This window comes from Natrix helvetica (assembly GCF_964273705.1).
Source record: "Natrix helvetica genome assembly, chromosome: 1".
NCBI classification, from domain to species: Eukaryota; Metazoa; Chordata; class Lepidosauria; order Squamata; family Natricidae; genus Natrix; species Natrix helvetica.
In genome coordinates, this window is record NC_138548.1 from 200531849 (window position 1) to 200549483 (window position 17635).

General features: G+C 42.3%; 1 protein-coding gene across 4 annotated transcripts in view; it reads right to left on the reverse strand.

Moving 5' to 3' along the window:
- Window positions 1–105: 105 nt before the first annotated feature.
- The window catches only part of RFX1 (regulatory factor X1), a 45480-nt gene continuing 27950 nt past the window's right edge, over window positions 106–17635 (reverse strand). For 3 of the 4 annotated variants that reach the window (XM_081938836.1, XM_081938835.1, XM_081938837.1), the window contains 12 exons: window positions 17446–17627; window positions 16248–16367; window positions 15727–15842; window positions 15337–15455; window positions 14837–14946; window positions 14354–14505; window positions 13975–14072; window positions 12859–13008; window positions 11782–11990; window positions 11501–11654; window positions 10896–10941; window positions 106–5508 (listed from right to left, as the gene is read on the reverse strand). In XM_081938836.1, coding sequence (XP_081794962.1) covers window positions 5342–5508; window positions 10896–10941; window positions 11501–11654; window positions 11782–11990; window positions 12859–13008; window positions 13975–14072; window positions 14354–14505; window positions 14837–14946; window positions 15337–15455; window positions 15727–15842; window positions 16248–16367; window positions 17446–17627 — 1623 coding nt within the window. In that variant the 3' untranslated portion in view covers window positions 106–5341. The remainder of the gene's footprint in view (window positions 5509–10895; window positions 10942–11500; window positions 11655–11781; window positions 11991–12858; window positions 13009–13974; window positions 14073–14353; window positions 14506–14836; window positions 14947–15336; window positions 15456–15726; window positions 15843–16247; window positions 16368–17445; window positions 17628–17635) is intronic. The other variant, XM_081938838.1, reaches the window with a different exon arrangement.

A 17635-nucleotide genomic window follows, 5' to 3' on the forward strand; every position in this document is an offset into this window, starting at 1 on the left:
AAACTCAATAGGAATTACAGCATCACAAAAGAATTTTCACACAGGTTGACATTAGGGAATGTTTACTATCTGGAAAGTATGCAAATTTAAGATACTTACTGCTTGTTATACAAGGACATTCCATAATTCACACTGGCTGTCATAATACATTCATTTTTTCATGGTGCACCTATGGTCCCTAGGTGATCTGTCCATGCTTAGATTTGCTCAGCTTGAGCAAGGTGTTTCAGAATTGTGTGATTTCAGATAGTATAAATAACTATTATAAATATTTTTTCATAATGTTCAAGAGAATGTTGTCTTAAAAGATGGGAGGGTAATTAAAATTCAGGATAGGTATGAGAGGAAGCATTTCCCCTTTCATTGGCAACCTTCACTTTGAATCAGAGGTAACAGTCCTCATGAATAAAATTCATATATTAGCAAAAATACGACTATAGGAATTTCAGGCCCTAAGAAGTTTAATATAAATGCGTTCCACTTTACAGTTATTATGAGTAGCAGCCTTTTTATAGAACTCCAATAGAAACATATTTGCCTGAAAACCTTGATTTTTAAAAAAAATGCATTGCAGAAGCTATACAACAACTATGAAATAGCAAAAGGGAGCCAAATGGCATTTGATTGTCTCAGAAAAAATCCTTTAAGGCTATGCTCATTCCATTTAAAACATCAATTGTATTCACCCTATCTAAATAGTTCTGTCAGGATGGGGCACCAGCGGATGAATTTTTAAACATGACTTCAGATGTGAAATGGATTTATTCCTCCCTGCTATTTGTTGCGTCTCCAAATTGTACGAAGGGTGGAATATAGCTCTGACCCTCTTTATATGTTTAGATCTGCAGTTCCCAAACCCTGTGCCATGGCTTGGCACCACAGCAAACTCGCAGGGGCAGCATAGGATATTTAATAAATGGAACTGTTAGGGACCTTACTACAGCATCCAGGAAAGTTTGGGAAGCTCCGAAAGTTCATCCAAGTCATAGAACCTGTGGTGGGATTGCCAAGCAGATACCTTGATTTTAATTTGGCACATGGCTGAAATGTGAACTCATTTTTGCAAGAGTAAGCAAGCAGCATCCTAAGCAAAGAACACGGCTGAATTTATTTCTTAAGAAAGAACTACAAAAGGTAGAAAACAGCTGTTGCACTCTAGACTACACACACATACATCATCTGACCACAGACACTGCCCATCTCATGGGCCCAGGACACCTACAAAGCTCTTCAGACTCAATTTGAAGTCTATAGAACAGCTAAAGCTGCTGCTGTTGCCGCCGCACAAAAGATTGACACAAAATATATATTTTATACAATATGTAGATTTTGCAATAAACATCTATATCACAAGTTTAAAACACTGGAAAAATTGAACAAATAAGGCCATGATGGTTGAAAAACCCAAAAATATCAAGTAATTTATCTTCACCAATCTCACAATATTTAGGTGGTTTATAGAACAAGAATTAGTTATTACATAGAAAAGCACAGATATTTTTGTTTAAAACTAGAATATCTAATATTCAGTTACAAACCAGAAGAGTGATTACTTCCACTAGGGTAGCAGGTAATCAGATCTGTTTGCTTAGTTACTAGCACAGAGAGGGAACAGGACTGGTTTGTGTGGGGTACTAAATATACTCGGCAAGTATTTCTGCAGTATCCAGACTGACCTGGATTTGCTAACAACTTCCTAGCTGCTCTGCAGCCAATTTGTTTAGTGAATAGAGATAATCCTGGTTCAGAAGGAAAGGATTTTGTTGTGTAAGGCAGCAACTGAATACAAAGGTAAGTTTATTCATGTTGTTGGATCTTGTGTGATTGGTGGATCCAGCATTATGCAGTTTATAAAGAGGGAATAGCTAGCTCACAGAAGCAAGGTTTTTGCAAAAAGATCAATTTTCTTTACCAGAATTGGGACTGTCATAAAGCTAAATGTAAATCTGCATACATTTTGGAGAGCAAGGATTGGGGGAAATGCTGGAACAGAGGAATCTATTTCTCAAAACCTGATTAGTGCTTGTCCTTGTAGATATCATTGGTTATCCTGTTGGCGCACGAAACTTACTATTCACTGATGGATATACTCATACATCCAACAAACCAGGGTATGCACATGTCTAGGACAATGGAGTTGAAATTTTAGGTATGCCATGAGAAACGTACTGTAGAAACCATGGATACTACGTGCTGCTTTGCTACAAATTGTTTATGAAAATGATAGTTGAGCCAGATAGAGGTATTAAGGTGCTTCTCTGAGAGACTGGGTTCTTATGCAGGGGGGCTCTGGCACCTCTAGTAAAGGCAGGGGAGAATTTTTCTCTTTCACTTGCATCTTGCAATTACTATCTATGCTTAATTCAAAACTAAGAGGTGCTTCATGTGCAAAACTTTTCCTTGAAGGCAACATTTTCCTTGGGAGCAAAGCAAAACGGTCCAAACTTATGTTTTCCCTCTATTTACTCCCTTTCAAGATTGTGCCACTTCACAACTTGGTACTATGTTAAAGACAGCTTTACGTAGAAAAAGTTTTGTTAGACTTACATATTTAAGAGGGATTACAAGGTAATACGTTTATGTTCAGTGCCAAGAACACATTTGACTTCTTGTAGCAAAAGAAATTGGACAGAAAATGATTTCATGACTAGAATCCAAAAGTATCTGATCCTGGTGCTCTAATGTCACCTGCAGCTAAGGAAGCTGCTTGCCTATTTAGCTGAAGAGGGAAATAAAGACACTTTAAAAATGGGTTTCTTTCATTAAGGCTTCCACTATGAAGAGGTGTCATAACGTCTGGTTTATCAGACTGAGTGCTTTTACATGGAAGGCTGGGCTAAATGGGTAGCATGTAGAGGTGGGCTAAAACATAAGTTACTGTTTTGACAGCTTACTCCTGTCCATCTGTATCACTTAAAAGCCTACAGTTGTTTAACAGTCATAGTCAAACGACTTCTGCAAGGGAATATTACAGTAATATCATTAATTTGGATTCAAGAATCATTGGCTATTAGTGCTTAAATAAGTTCATTAGAAAGCACCCAATCACCAAATTACTTTCACAGAGCTGCATATACCTTGCATAATCTTTAAGATTTAGTCAAAAAGTGAAGAATAGCACTGTAGTAATTTTGCCCAGCTGCAAAATAAAATACCTTTTGCTGCTAATGGAACCCAAGTCTTCATTCTCAATTCTAAATAGCTGTAAAGTCAAAACAATTTCAGTTGGTGAACTATGAATCCAGTTAATTTATAATGATCATTTGTGTTATCGCTTCACAAATAGGAAGGAAATCTGAATTGCTGATCCTTGCTTATGGTTTTGTATGCATTTATACCCCAGTTATTTTCTGGTCCATTTGGCTTCCTATTTCTCAGCAAGTTGGTAATGAAGTGTCTGTGTATCATTTTGACCAGTAGAATTTCTGTTGCATTCCCTGTTCTAGTTATTCTGCAGTAACATAAAGGTGGGCTAATAGACGTTTATGCTGAGATGAGTAAGCACCTTGTTCCATACTGGTGTAGCAGTTCCTATACCCACTTACTAGCTTATTCCTGTATAGCAGGCAATCTTTGGACTACAAGCACTTGAAAAAAAAATTAACCCCACTCCAATCACCAGCACGGCAATGGCCTTAAGAAGTCCACAGTGGGGTGAATGTTTCTAAACATTGTTTCTTGGTCAATAAAAGGGTAGCCCCAGCATCTGCCAAAGCTAACTGTACTTTTCGTACCACTAGCTTTACAAAGTAAGGCTTGAAAAATAAAAGGTATTAGCAAAACAGGTTGAGATAGTTATGTTTGATGTGCTAGCAGAGTTCAAAAATGGCTCACTTCGGCTGGCTTCACACAAATAGTGTGGGATTTATGACATGTCTCGGGTAATTCCGGAATTGGGCTAAAAGTTGCAAATGTATCACAATCATCAGGAGAAGCACCAAGAGTCTGAAAGCTGCATCCAAAAACTCTATTCAGGGATGATGATAACGCAGCTACTCCTGCTTGCCACCCTGCTCCCAAAAAGTAGGGAAAAGTAGAAACAGAAAAACCTTGCAGCAGAACTTCAAAGGTACATTAAACATCCATAAATTTAGACATATTTAATGTGAGGCTGATTTTTTTTTTAACACGACAGTGGGCTTGGATGAATTGTCCAAGAGAAATTAGCACTGGACAATCTTAGCAGCTGAAGAATTGGCATGAGCTCTATTAGAAAATCTAGGGTGGCAGACACAATTTCAAGACGTTTCAACTGAAACCATGATGCTGAAATCCCCTTTTTTCCTCTAAAAAGAAAATGAAACTGTAGCCAGAATTTTGCTGGGTCAGAAAGACAGGTACAGCAGATGGCACTTGTCCTAGTAATGATCATTATGTATACATCTATGGCAAACCAAACTTGGATACAATTACAGCTGCACAGAGTGTATGCTGCCCTATTCCAAATAACACCGCACCATTGAATAGCTGAAAGCCCAGTTGCATATACTGCACTGAGAAAATCCACTTATAAATTCAGCCACTGCCACAGAAAGCTTCAAGAATTCAATGCTGATTATTACACAGAAACTTTTCACTCAAGCTGGAATAATTCTTGCAAATTCCTGCCCTATACCCAAGCATTAACCATCACTGTCCAAGCTTCTGGAAATCCAAACTCTTGTGTCCAGCAGCCTTGAGTAATATTAAGATAGATGCTCAGCATCAAGGAACAGGCAGACACAAGGAGTTTCCCACACAATATAACGACATTCAACCTGATCCAACTAGTGGACGGAATGACTCACCAAGAATCAATTTCAATGGCTCCACTAACTCAGGTGTGCCAGAGACTCTGCATATCATACTTCCGCCAAGAGGCAGAAAAGGCTAGGCCCTTGCTAAAACTTGGGCCAATTTTATAATCTCGAAGCATGGGTTTTATGCATTCCCAGCAGCATAAGCTGGGACCATGCTTAGTCAAGCACATAAATTCCCTTCAAAAATCAGCCAAGGGTGAAGGGGGTCCTGATTTAAGCCAGTTTCAGACTACCTATGGTAATCAAGGAGGTAGTCAAAAAAAGAAACTGACCCAATCAGTGAAATCATGATCAGCCCACTAACCAAGTACCCTCCCCTGCTACCAGGTATTAGGCAGGCTTTTAGGAGGAGTGTTGTTGAGATCTTACTTGGTTTGTATTGGGTACAGGTAGGCCAGGGACGGGGGTGAAATGAAAGCGCATTGCATACCACTCGGAGACAGGGAACAGCACATCTTTATCGCAGGGCAGCACAACGCAGTGCAAGATGCACCCTGACTTCCTGCTGGCCACTTAGTAGTCAGTCCCTCCTTTATTTCTCTTTAACTGGAAGGCAGTGCTTGCACAAAGATGCCCCGTGAATCTGTCCGTGCCAGTTTCGAGGGTGGCTCCATAGGCTCGGCTGTCAGGCTGCTGGATTCATTGGAGCTAAGAGACAATTCTTGAGGCATTTCTTCATCGCTCTCCTCCTCTTCTTCCTCTTCTTCATCTAATTCAAAAGAAGAAGCCGTTACATCAGTTGGAGGCACAAAGCCAAGTTAGACCCTGAGCACTGAGGCATTGAAACTTTATTTCCTTAGAGGTTGTCCATTACCAAGCAATCACCTCAAAACTAAGTATTCCTTCAGTCACTTCAGCCATAGAGATATCGGTTGGCCCTAAACTGTCAAAATTGCTAGGCCCGAGAGATACAACAGTGGCTCATTCCTGTAGAGGGAAACCTCTGAATAAGTAATACGAGGGATAACATTACACCTACCATGCTCACTACTCTTTGGAATTAAAAGATAAAAAGTACTAAGACTTTTGTCTAAGTCAAGGGCCAGGCATTTTGACTTGCTGACTAGTGAACAATCTCTTAGCCACAAAATGGGTTAAGTAAGTAAAGTCCTTTATTGTACTGGACTCTATGTTTTAGTTTGGATTTTTTGTTCCCACTTCCCCCTCTTGCATTATAGTACAATAATAATAATACAGCTTTTAAAGTTTACAAAACTTTTATGCAAAATTATTATTTTTGCAAATTATTCAAAGCACAGTAAATCACAAAAATACATTTTCACTGATAAAATATCTTGTAGGTAAAAATTTACTAGCAATGTATTCTTGATTTCACAATGAAAACATGTAATGCCACTGTTTATTATATTGTTCCTGCTTCGCTACCATCCCCCTTAAAAAGACTGAAGGGTAAAATCACTTGGATATTATGGGCTCGAAGAAATAAGCCTCAGAGGTGCTCTTCCCTCTCTGAGTTTTGTTGTTGTATGATGCTCCTCATATTCCCCAGATGTTGTGAATATTCCAACACTGGAAGTCTTTAAGAAGACGTTGGATAACCATTTGTCTGAAGTGGTGTAGGGTTTCCTGTCTAGGCAGGGGGTTGGACTAGAAGACCTCCAAGGTCCCTTCCAACTCTGTTATTCTATTCTATTGTATGGTTATGCTTGTTTAATGCTTAGATAACATCCCCTAGCCATCCCCTGCTAGGCTTTTCCCCTGATCTCCAGAAAAACAGAAACATGGATAATTTGTGGAAGGATGGCAATATAAATTCAACTTCCAGACATTCAGAGGCAGTTTTTATATTATAGGTAGTCCTTGACTTAAAACTATTCATTTAGTGATCATTTGAAGTTACAAAGGAACTGAAAAAGTGACTTATGAGTAGTTTTTAGACTTTCAGCTGCTGCTGCATCCCAGGGTGATTTGATCAAAATTCAAGCACTTGGTAGCTGCCAGGTCTTTAGGACTCTATGACTATGTGTAAACTTATGCTCTAAGTAAACAGACAATTGCCAGAGGGTCATGTTTGTTTTCAAGGCAAATGAGCAGGAGAAAGATGAACTGAAGTAGAACATTTTTGGGAATTATTTCTAAAGATATAGGAAACCATATTTTTAAGCCCTGGAGGGTGGGAATTTGTATTGTCCTTTTACATTTGCTGTTTTTTTTAAATTGTACACAATCGTTTTGCGTCTCCGAAGCGAGGCGTGGGAGGAGTCACATGTGGGTATTAACACAGCCTATTTGCCCAGAGACTGAGGTAGAATTTGAGGCCACTCCTCCGCTCCTCCTCCTGACTCCCCCAGATTAACCTCAGTCTTTGGCCCAGAAGGAGTATTTTACTGACTCTCCACTTGGCTTCAGAGGTTTTGCCTTAAGGTTTTAGTTCGTGTTTTTTCCTACTTGTGATTCCTCCCACCTCTCTCCCTGCTGCCTTTTTACTTTTTTACCTCTGCACAAGCTGGTCTTGCTGCACTAGCAGGAGCCCCTGAACCGCTGGGTGGTTAGAGGGGAGGCTGTGGGCCGTGCGCCGGAGGGCGCTGTACCTGCACAACCCCCAGATCCACCGGAGGAGCTTGTAGACCGTTCAGGAAGCTGCTGGAGGACCGGATCGGCAGAGGAGCTCGGCAATGATTTGCGTGGTCGGCAGTCGCCATATTGGAGCGGCCATTTTAAAGGATGCACGTGACTGCAGCGTAGAGACCGGTGGGCCTGATATCAGCCGCCGCAAGGGCCAGAACCATTGTTGGCGTTCAGGAAGAGACTATTCAGGGCCTGTACTCCACCAGTGACCCGGAAGGGTCCCTTTGATTCGGCGGTGGGCCAGCCTCCTTGAGCTGCGGATCGGCAGCGTGGCTACGAACAGCGCAGGTTCAAAGGAGCTCCAAACTGCGGGCAGACGCCAGGCCAGTTTGCAGAGAGGAGGTGGTGAGGCAGCGCACTGTGAGTACTGGCGGCGGATTCCTCAAGGAGCGGGGGGGGCGCCTGTCCTTAGATCACCAGGGGGGTCCGACCCGGACGAGGGGACCTCCCGTGGAGCCAATTCAGTAACTAGGGGGAGGTCCACCTCAAGAAAGGTGACCTCAAAGTCGGTTAGGAAGAGAGGGCCTAGCATGTAGCACCGCATTACCAGAACAGCTGGCAGAAGGGGTAGAGAGGAAGTCAGCCCTTCCCTATCCAGGTCACAATCTCCTCTCAGGCCTTCTCCCCTGCCAGAGGCCTGTCCGGGTTCTCCAGGCTCCCCACGTGGATCCGTGAGGGAGAATAGTTCCATGTCCCTCCCTCTTTCTCCTGCACAGTCTTCAGAACACCGGGGAGATCCCTTTGGCTTGTTCCTCCCGACCACACGTGGCCCCACATCTGCAGGCTTCAGGCCTGATCTGGAGCCTCCTAACCTCACTCCAGCTTATCCGGAACTTTCTGAGGGTTTCCAGGACGTGATTGCCCACGCCATTGCTCAGGGCATTGCCTCGGGCATGCAGCATCAATTTCAGGCCTTTAGACGAAAGTCTTCCCGTGGGAGCCCACAAGATCATCCAGACCTACCCCATTCCTCAGCTGCCAGGGAGTGGAGATCAACTTCCCCTTCCACAGCTAGCGAGGGGTCCGAACAGGAGGAGGAAGGACAGAAGGAGGTTGAATTTTCTGAGGATGAAGATTCCCAGGTCCCTGAGGCCCCCGCCATCACTGGCCTGTTCCCTTCTGCCCTGTTTAGCTCTTTACTAAAAAAGGCCAAGGCTACTGTGACTTAGATACCATCTCAGCTTCTTCCCAAGTTGCTGCGGCCTCTACCTCTAGAGGGGGGACCAAGAAGGGGCCCTTTTATAAGCCTCAGGTTGAGAAGGAAGATATTCCAACCCCAGATTTGTTCATGGAGGTGCTCAAATCTCAGTGGGTCAAACCTGGCATGTTTCCTACTCCAGGAAGCAACGACCGCAGGTTTTTACAACCTTAACGCTGATTTCGCTCAAGCCTTACAGGTCCTAGATGTTGACGTTCCAGTGGCGGGCCTAGCCTCCTCTTCGGCGGTGGTGACTGGCGATATCTCCAACTGCCTGAAGGCAGAGGATAAGAAAGCAGAACTGGTTCTGCGCAAGACCTTCCAGGCCGTAACATGGGTGATCAGAGCAGCTGCGGCGGCTTCTTTTTTCAACAGGTCCACTCTGCTGTGGCTGGAGCAACTCCGGGATACAACCCCCGCTTCTGATGTGCGGCTGCTGCAGGACATCAAGAAGCTGATGGTGGCCAGCCAGTTTTCAGCGGATGCCACACTGGATGCCAGAGCTTTGTCTTCCTCAGTGGTTTCTAGGTGCCTTCTCTGGCTGCGCAACTGGCAAGCGGAGTCCAGAGTGAAGTGGCATTTGGCGGGGGCGGAGTACACGGGAGATAAGCTGTTCGGAGCTTCCCTTGATCCTATCCTTATAGAGGATAAGGACAAGCGCAAGGTCTTTCCTTCCACGACCAAGCGCTCAGACCACCGACCAGCGCCTTACCACAGGTGGTCCTCCTTTCGATCCCTGGAGCAGAACTTCCAACAACCAAGGTACTCTGTTCCCAAGACAGGGGGATCAGTCAGGGCTGGGGAGGGAGTTGGTGAGTCTCTCTGTTCCCTTCCTTCCCAGGCTCTTCTACGACTGCCATCGGCTAATCTGGGGGAGTCAGGAGGAGGAGCGGAGGAGTGGCCTCAAATTCTACCTCAGTCTCCAGGCAAACAGACTGTGTTAATATCCACATGTGACTACTCCCACGCCAGCTTCAAGACATGCAGTTCAGGTAAGACCAACTGACATTTTATTCACTAGACTGAGTAACAGGGATTAGCACTCAGGGGAAACAACAAATTTTTCACTCCAGAAGGGGGGTTGCAAATCCCCCAATTTTTTAATTTTTATACACACACACATATGCACACACAGAGAAATAAAAATTACTTACTTTTTCTCAAAATGTTGATGCCCTTGCTGAAGATTGTTAACATCTCACTAGTTCTTATATGGGATAGCCAACATTTGGCAAGATATTTATGTGATTAATTTAACACCCCCCCTCCCAAGCCTAACAGACTGTAGGCAGCTTACAGAAGTTAAATATAAAACAGTACAAAATCAATTAAATGATTATATCCTTAATCTAATTTCCAATTTAGAGATTTAGAGTTCATCTCAAGGGCTTTCTGGAAGAGCCATGCTTTCACCTGCTTCCCAAAAACCCCCCATGAGATTATCTTTATCTCAATGGACAAGATACTACAGAGAGTGTTGCAGGGCCTGGGCCTTCGGCAATCTCAGCCAGCTGCACTGCCTCGACTTCTGCCCCAGTGTTGCCACTGCCACTGAGAAATGTCACCCCAAGCAAAAGCCATGTCCAGGAGGTCCCTCTGATTGCAAACCTAATTTTTTCCGGGAGAATGCAACCCTATCAAGAGTCAAAGATAGCAGAATCCTGGAATCAATAACCTCTGAATCAACAGACACTGTTTTATTTGGACCGAATGTAAGCTTGAGCAGAAGCGTTAAAAATACATCTGCATCAATGGTCTCTCTTTAATTTCACTCTCTGTGCTGAGTTTAAAATCATGACATCTCCCAAGATGTGCGGATAACTCTTAATTTCATCCTAGGAGCTTGACCTGTACATGGACAACAGGAGGACTCATTCAACATTGTAAAGCCTTCCAGGAAATGAGGTATGAGGTAAATGCAGACCACCCAAAAGTATGCAGCACTGGAGTCTGGCATGTTTTGCATGCTACCCAAGCAGCATTCCCAAGCTTAGATAGCTGACATGGGTTCTAGTTAATCACTCCATGAAATTCCATGGATACCTCTCTGCCGTAAACTGTCTTCCTTTTTCAGTCCTGGTATCAAGAGCCTAACCTTAGACAACCAACTTGTACTGGAGCAGAATCTGTTTCAGGCATAGCTGCAAACATATCTAAATATGCCCCCCGGACCATTTTTTTCATACAAATGGAAGAAGCAATATTTGACTCCCATTTGTAAAGGAGGGAGTAATAATTCCAAACAATCTGACATTAAACAAACAAGTAACCCCTTAAAACAATTAACTCCTTAAAGTGCTGGACAGTACCTTTATCGGGGTCCAAAGGGTTCAAGGAACTTGCCAGATTTGCAAACTTAAAAGAAAACAAAAAACATAGATAAGCAATTATGTTCTCTACAGCGAGACAAATTTGTGTAAGGGACAGATCACACAGAGCTGCATAGACATACATAATGCTTATTTTTTATCCAGAATATAGTCATATGATTTTACCTTGATACCTTGCTGTTCCGGAATGTCCTGCACAGGAGATTCCACTGGCTACAAAGCATGAGTAATTATATATGATTTTCCATCTGTAACTCTATTTTGAGTTTAGGAAAAAGGACAGTGCAGACACAGCCTGAGTTAACTTGGCATCTTCTACTAATCAAACCACTTGAAGTACAGAACTACTACAAAATATACTATCAGAACAGAAGAACTGAGGCTCCTGATTATATGGAGTTTTGGTCTATATTCAGCTATACATCAGATTTATAAGGCAGCTGAATATAGACCAAAACCTCATATAATCAAATATAGAGAAAAGTATTTCTTTCTTTGGGATATCAAGTGGATGATAATCAGAATTTTCAGAACACTCTTTCTGCCAGCAATTCATTCTTACGTTTAATAGCCATAAGACCTACCTCTCCCATAACAGCTATAGGAGTCACACCCTTGGCCTGAGCTACACGATGTTCTATCAGGTAGTACATATATTCGTCATAGAGGAGGCGGATGAGATGAAAGGAGCCAAAACTGGCTGCACTTCGCAGGGTCAAGTCCCGAATCACCATGGAGCTGGAAAGAGAAGTAGCCCAATGCTGCACATATCATTGAAGTAGAACACCAAGGCTTGTTAATTAAGTCATTTACAGCCTGGGCACCAAAGAGCATGTCTAACTTCTGCATCTCACCTTCCACTTACCTATAGAAGGACCACTTGAGGAGAAAATGTTTGGCAGCTTTGGGAAAGCTGGGGCTGCCATGATAAGGTTTTAGGACTTGGCTGACTACACCATCCAGCCACACTGCCCACTGCTCCAGAGAGTTCTGCTGCTGCAGAGTCATTTTGAAGTCTTGTTCGAGCCGCTGTACCACACGGTCCTCACACCTGCACACCCATGAGGCCTGCTCCTTTGGAGGAGCAAAGAGAAAAAGGAAATTCTTCAATGCAATTGCTGCACATACATACTCTCTCTCTCTCTGCGGATAAGCCAATGGCCAATCTGGTGGCTTAAAAAAATTAAAACATGTGGAAACAGAGCAGCCAAAGTAATTTGGTATTTAAAAAACAATAATACATCATGAGCTATTATGAAATATATTTTCTCCATTTAAAAGATGAACCGTCCAACGGCTCACTTAACTCTAGATTTTCTAAAATGATTTGAGGCACTGAGGATCTTTCCTCCTCTCCTCACAGAGGCCAGTCAGGCTGCCCGCTGCCCTGAGAGGAAGAACAACTGGTCCCTCTGCTCTGGAAGTCATTTCAGCCTTTTTCAGTAGCCACTTCCTATTACAGCTGGCCCATTACAGGATGGAAAATTAAACATTAAGAATAGGTGCCTGAATTATCTGTTTTTCCATTTCCTTATGTAATGTATTATTTAGATTATAAAGCTGGCAGTATGGATGGTCTGGTTTTTACTCTTCTAAAAGTAATTTAGGGCTGAAGGGTGGAGTATAAACACTATAAAAAATGACCGAGAAAACAACTTTGATAATGAGATTGATGAGGCAAATACATTTCTTTTGAAAAAGAATGCTAACCCAGATGGGCACAGTAAACTAAACCTTCTTATGTCTGTATTTGAAACAACCCCTATATTGGCTACTTAGTTCACTAAAAATAACACAGAGAAAAAAAATATTTGTGATAAATAGCACCCAGCCCATCTGAGTCAACAAGAAAATAAAACATTTTTTAGTTTCTAGCTGCAAATGGAAAAGGAAGAAAAAAACCAGCATGGCCAAATTAGAGCATAACGACATGGATGGTTACCTGGACATTAGCAAAATCAACCCGGTTGAGATCACTTAGCATCTGATTAATTTGAGCTGTGTTCTGTAAAACAGCCCGGGCAGCCTGGGCAAGATGGTTTAGAGAAGTGTACCGTCGCAGGGTCTGGGCAAAGGCACTTGCTGCAGCCACCTGAGAAAGAAAACACAAATGACGTAACTTTTTTCATACCATTCTGCTTGGTGAGAAGGAACTAAGGAGTTCAGAGAACAACTTCAAAATAACCTCAGTAGTAGCTATGGCTAGGAGGGCCTTTCATAGCTTTGGACTGTGTAGCAGTTGCGCCCACTCCTGGATTCGGGGGGGGGGGGTGATGTTACTTAAAATTACTCATGCTCTTGTGATCTCCACACTGGATCATTGCAACATGCTCTTCGTGGGGCTGCCCTTGAAGAGTGTTTGGAAGCTTCAGCTGGTGCAGAATACAATAGCACAGGTAATTAATGTCTTTGGGGTTTGGGTCCATGTAATACCACCACTCTGTGAATAGTGTTGGCTTCCAGTGTGTTTCTGGTGACATTCAAGGTACCGGTAGCTATCTTTAAAGTCCTTCATGGCTTGGGACTGTGTTACCCCAATTGTTTCTACGTATCTCACCAGTAGAAGAGCCTGTTCCAGATGCCTTCAACTAAGGAGTATTGGCTGGTGGGAGTCAGGAGGAGGAACTTTCTGGCTTTGGAACAGCATTCCACCTGAGATCAGGTTAGCCCCAATTCTGCTGGCTTTAACATTTGATTCTGTGCCTGGGCGTTTGATAAAGCTTGCCTTTTGGTTTTGCTAAGAGTTATTTTGTTTTTATTTTATTATTGCTACCTATTTTATTGTAAGTCACCAAGTCATTTATGTGAGATGGGTGACTATATAAATCGATCAATCAAATAAATAAATAAACTCCAAAAGAAAGTGGGAAGAAGGAGGTGGCATTCTAGCGTCAAGTGTGCACAGCAACTGTTAGTGGAATTGTCTATCAATCTCTCCTAGCACAGACCTCAAGTTCCCCCCAAAATATTAGAATTTCCTATAAGGAGGAGAAGGAGAAGAAAACATCTCAAACTGCTCCACACTTCCTGCCCCACAACGTTTTGTTCTTTGGCTCACCTTTACTCGGACCATCTCTTCTGGAATATTCATCATAGCGTTTGTCAACCAACTCTCCAAACTTTTTGCAAAGTTTCGGATTGCTTGTGTCAAGGCACCTGGAGCAGAATTGGAACCACAACAATAATTTCACTCTAGAATAGGCACGTTCACAGTTGTTGTTATGGATCAACAGTTGACCTAACTGCTTTCCTTTCTACTAAATTAGACTGCTACCCCACCAATCACAGAACATGGGATTAAGCCCACAATGAGAGAAAGCAGCAGTTTCAGGAAGTCTTTCCAAGAGCTGAAGTCTCTCCACCCACCGCTGATTACCCTAGGTTTCTCTTAGACCAGTGATGGCTGAAAAAAAATGAGCTGTGCACAGTAAGCTTACTCGGAATGGGCCGGAGCACTTCTGGGATGAGGACCTCTACCAGCCCCTGGTATAGCAAGTTGTCACAGTCTTTAGTCCATTTGAGAACAGGCTCATACTTAGACAGTATCACCAAGCAGTTCTTTGGGAGACGCTTCTCTGCTTCATCGTGGCTAAAATATCAAACATGCATACGCCAAATTTTAAAAAAAAATCATCACCAAATTACAGCTCATTTTCTCAGAAGCCAGCATGCCTCCCTGTAGTTCTTCAAAGGAATAATCAATGAGTAGGAAAATTTGTTTCCAAGTCAACATTCCTTTTGAAGTTAATGTTTTATTTGCCCTGACAACAATCTGTTCACAATGGAATCCACTAATATCTTTACGTACCTTTTGTTGGTTAAAGGTTGCAGTTAACATTTGTGTGAAAAGGAGGGCTGTAAATTGAATGGGCCACATCGCACACTTGGGGAAGAAATGGCAACTTTGCAGTAATACTCACATAACTATAGGGGAGGTTTCACTGGGCTGGTTCAAATTATATCTCCAAAAAGTCTTCCAGAGTGTCTCTACCAGTGTGAACTGCAGATTTACCATCACATCGACAATAGCCTGCAGAGAAGTAGTAGTTGTATAATCCACTGCCTATTTTACTTCTTGCAGTGGAAAAGCTAAATTTAAACTTAAACCCCTGAGCCCCACACCTTACCTGATCGAGTCCAAGCAAAACTTCTCCATGCTCACTGGCTTTCTATTTCCCAGACTACTTTTCCAGCCTGCCACTGGCTAAGAACTTTCCCTACCAAAAGACTAGGCTTGCTCATCTTGTGGAATTTTTTTCTGGCAGCAGCAATCCCTTTTTAAACCAAATCCATTCAACATATTTAATCACTTCCAACATTGATTGCAAAAAAAGGATCAGTTAGAATATCTAAAAGATTTCAGGTGACCTACTCATGCTCTAATGCCTCATTTTGCTTTCCAGTATAATCCATGACATACCTCACAATGTTCTCGATACAGCAGCTGGAAAGCCTTCACATCTTCAGCCCCAACACCCTCAGGGAGATTTTTCCCTTGTAAGTCCAACTCTGTAAAGTCAGGCAAGCTGCGAGAAGCATCTGCAAAGAGGAAGGAAAAGTCAGTCCAACAAGGTCAACTAAACCCCAATGAACAGCCACGCTTTTCTATCATTTGCAAGTGAAACTATTAGGGAAAATTCGGGTTTCATTTGCACTATGATTTTATTTTCTTGAAATAGGTGGAAAATTGGAGGCCTGAGGTCTACTGTTTTACTACCGCAAAAATACTGCAAAGACAGCAATATAAAGGATGGTACATATTCTCTTCTGCCTCTGACTGAGATCTCTGTGTCTCAAGTCTCATTCTTACCTAAGAATTGCTGGTACTGTTGTACTTGGGCACTGATATCAGATAGCCCTGAAGCCTGTTGCTGCCCCACAGCTACTCCGTTGGTCATGCCCTCCATTTTCTGAACAGGTTTGAGCCTAAAAGACAAAGTAGCTTAGAGTCAAGACATTTCAGAGCACAGTAATAGTGAGGAAAGGAATGGAGCACGCATGACATCAGGACAGGTATACAGTGGTGCCCTACCAAAACTATATTCAAAACTGGATGTAGGTAGAAAGGAAGTTCTTCTGAGACTGCACAAAATTTAAACAAAAAGGTAGGGAAAAGTACTAATTAGAACCTTCCAAAGACAAATCATGGAGGTTACTACAAAACCAGATAGCAGGAAAACTTAAAAGTTCCAACCGAAATCTTATACCACCAATCCAACTGGCCCCATATTAAATTTCTAGGGCTGTGGATAAGTTTAAACAAGTATCTTCACAACCAATGAATATGTCCTCTGTCACTGAACTCGGCACTTTTCCTGCACAATCTCCTACCGTTGCTTCTGAGAGAAAGGCTGTTGCCGCATGGCCAGATGTTGCTGGTCCTCCATGAGCCGCAGCAATGGGGAATTGGCTTTGATGCGCAGCCCATAATAGTGGTATTTGGAATTCCCTCTGAAAGAAAAATGAAAATAGAAGCCTGTATATAAATGGATTAGACCATAACAAACCATTTACTTTGGGGAAATGTCCCTCCTGCCAAATAAACTTGGTAGAATGGAAGAGACAACATGAACGCATTCTAGCCAGTTTGAGAAAGGGAAGCAGCAGGTAGGTTAGACGCTATTATGAATAGGGGAAGCTTGCAAGGTAGCTTACTTAGATAGGAAGAAAAAAAACCCTCTCATTTATATGTTTAGACTAAGAAGAGAGAAAATCTGGAGCGAGAGACTAGGATGATCCCCAAGAAAAGACTACAGAATAAAAATTAGCATTCTAAGGAGCTGGCAAGGGTTACGGCTAAGGTTCAAATTAATCATCTATCTTGGATTCAAGATCTTGGGCAAGTAATTTTTTTTCTGTCCTTACCAGCTTGCCCCACTGTGAAAGCAATATGTTGTGATCATTATGGAAATATGTAAGGTAGCCATTATTTGACAGTACCTTTAAGTTTTTCACAAAATTCCAACACTGCTAAAAATTGGGGACCACCGATTCAATAAAAGTTTATGAAGTATTTTAAGTATTCCAAAAAACATGCTATTATAATTCATGCCAAATTGCCTAGTGAGTTCATGACCGGAATGAGATTTGAACCTGCATCTCTTCAGCCTTGGAGACTTGAGGAAATACTGAATCTGTTCACAGAACATTTAACTAGCTATTGAATTAAACTTTTTCTGACCTAGCATCAAATACTATACTGTAAACTGATCAAATAACAGTGGGTCACATGCAAAGCTAAGGCATACAGTAATAAAGAATTCAAGATTAAACCAATTAGGTTGTCCTGTGTGAATGCAGCTGCTAGGTTTATCTGATTAATTATGTTTTGGGAAGCTAGATAGTATTGTTCCCCATAATTACATAAAATCCATGTTTTGTAGCTAATCCAATTCCTCCCAAAACAAATGCTTGCTTCAATGTGTGTCCTCCTAATAGTTGCCGGTATAAAAACAGAAACACAAATTTAACACTTTCCCCCCCTTATATGGGGAAGTCATGCTGGTTACACACCCTTCCATCTTTTTACCTGGTTCCAAGCCGGCGAGTTCGGAGTCCCATAAATACTGAGCGGATTAGCTTTCCAAAAGATGCTGCATTGACTGGCTCCAGTTTTTGCTCCTGACAATGCAGGAGGTAATGGCAGTACAAGGTACTGCGAGGAAGACTCACACCCTCAGCAGTCTCATAGTTATCCAACAGCCACTGGACCTACAAAG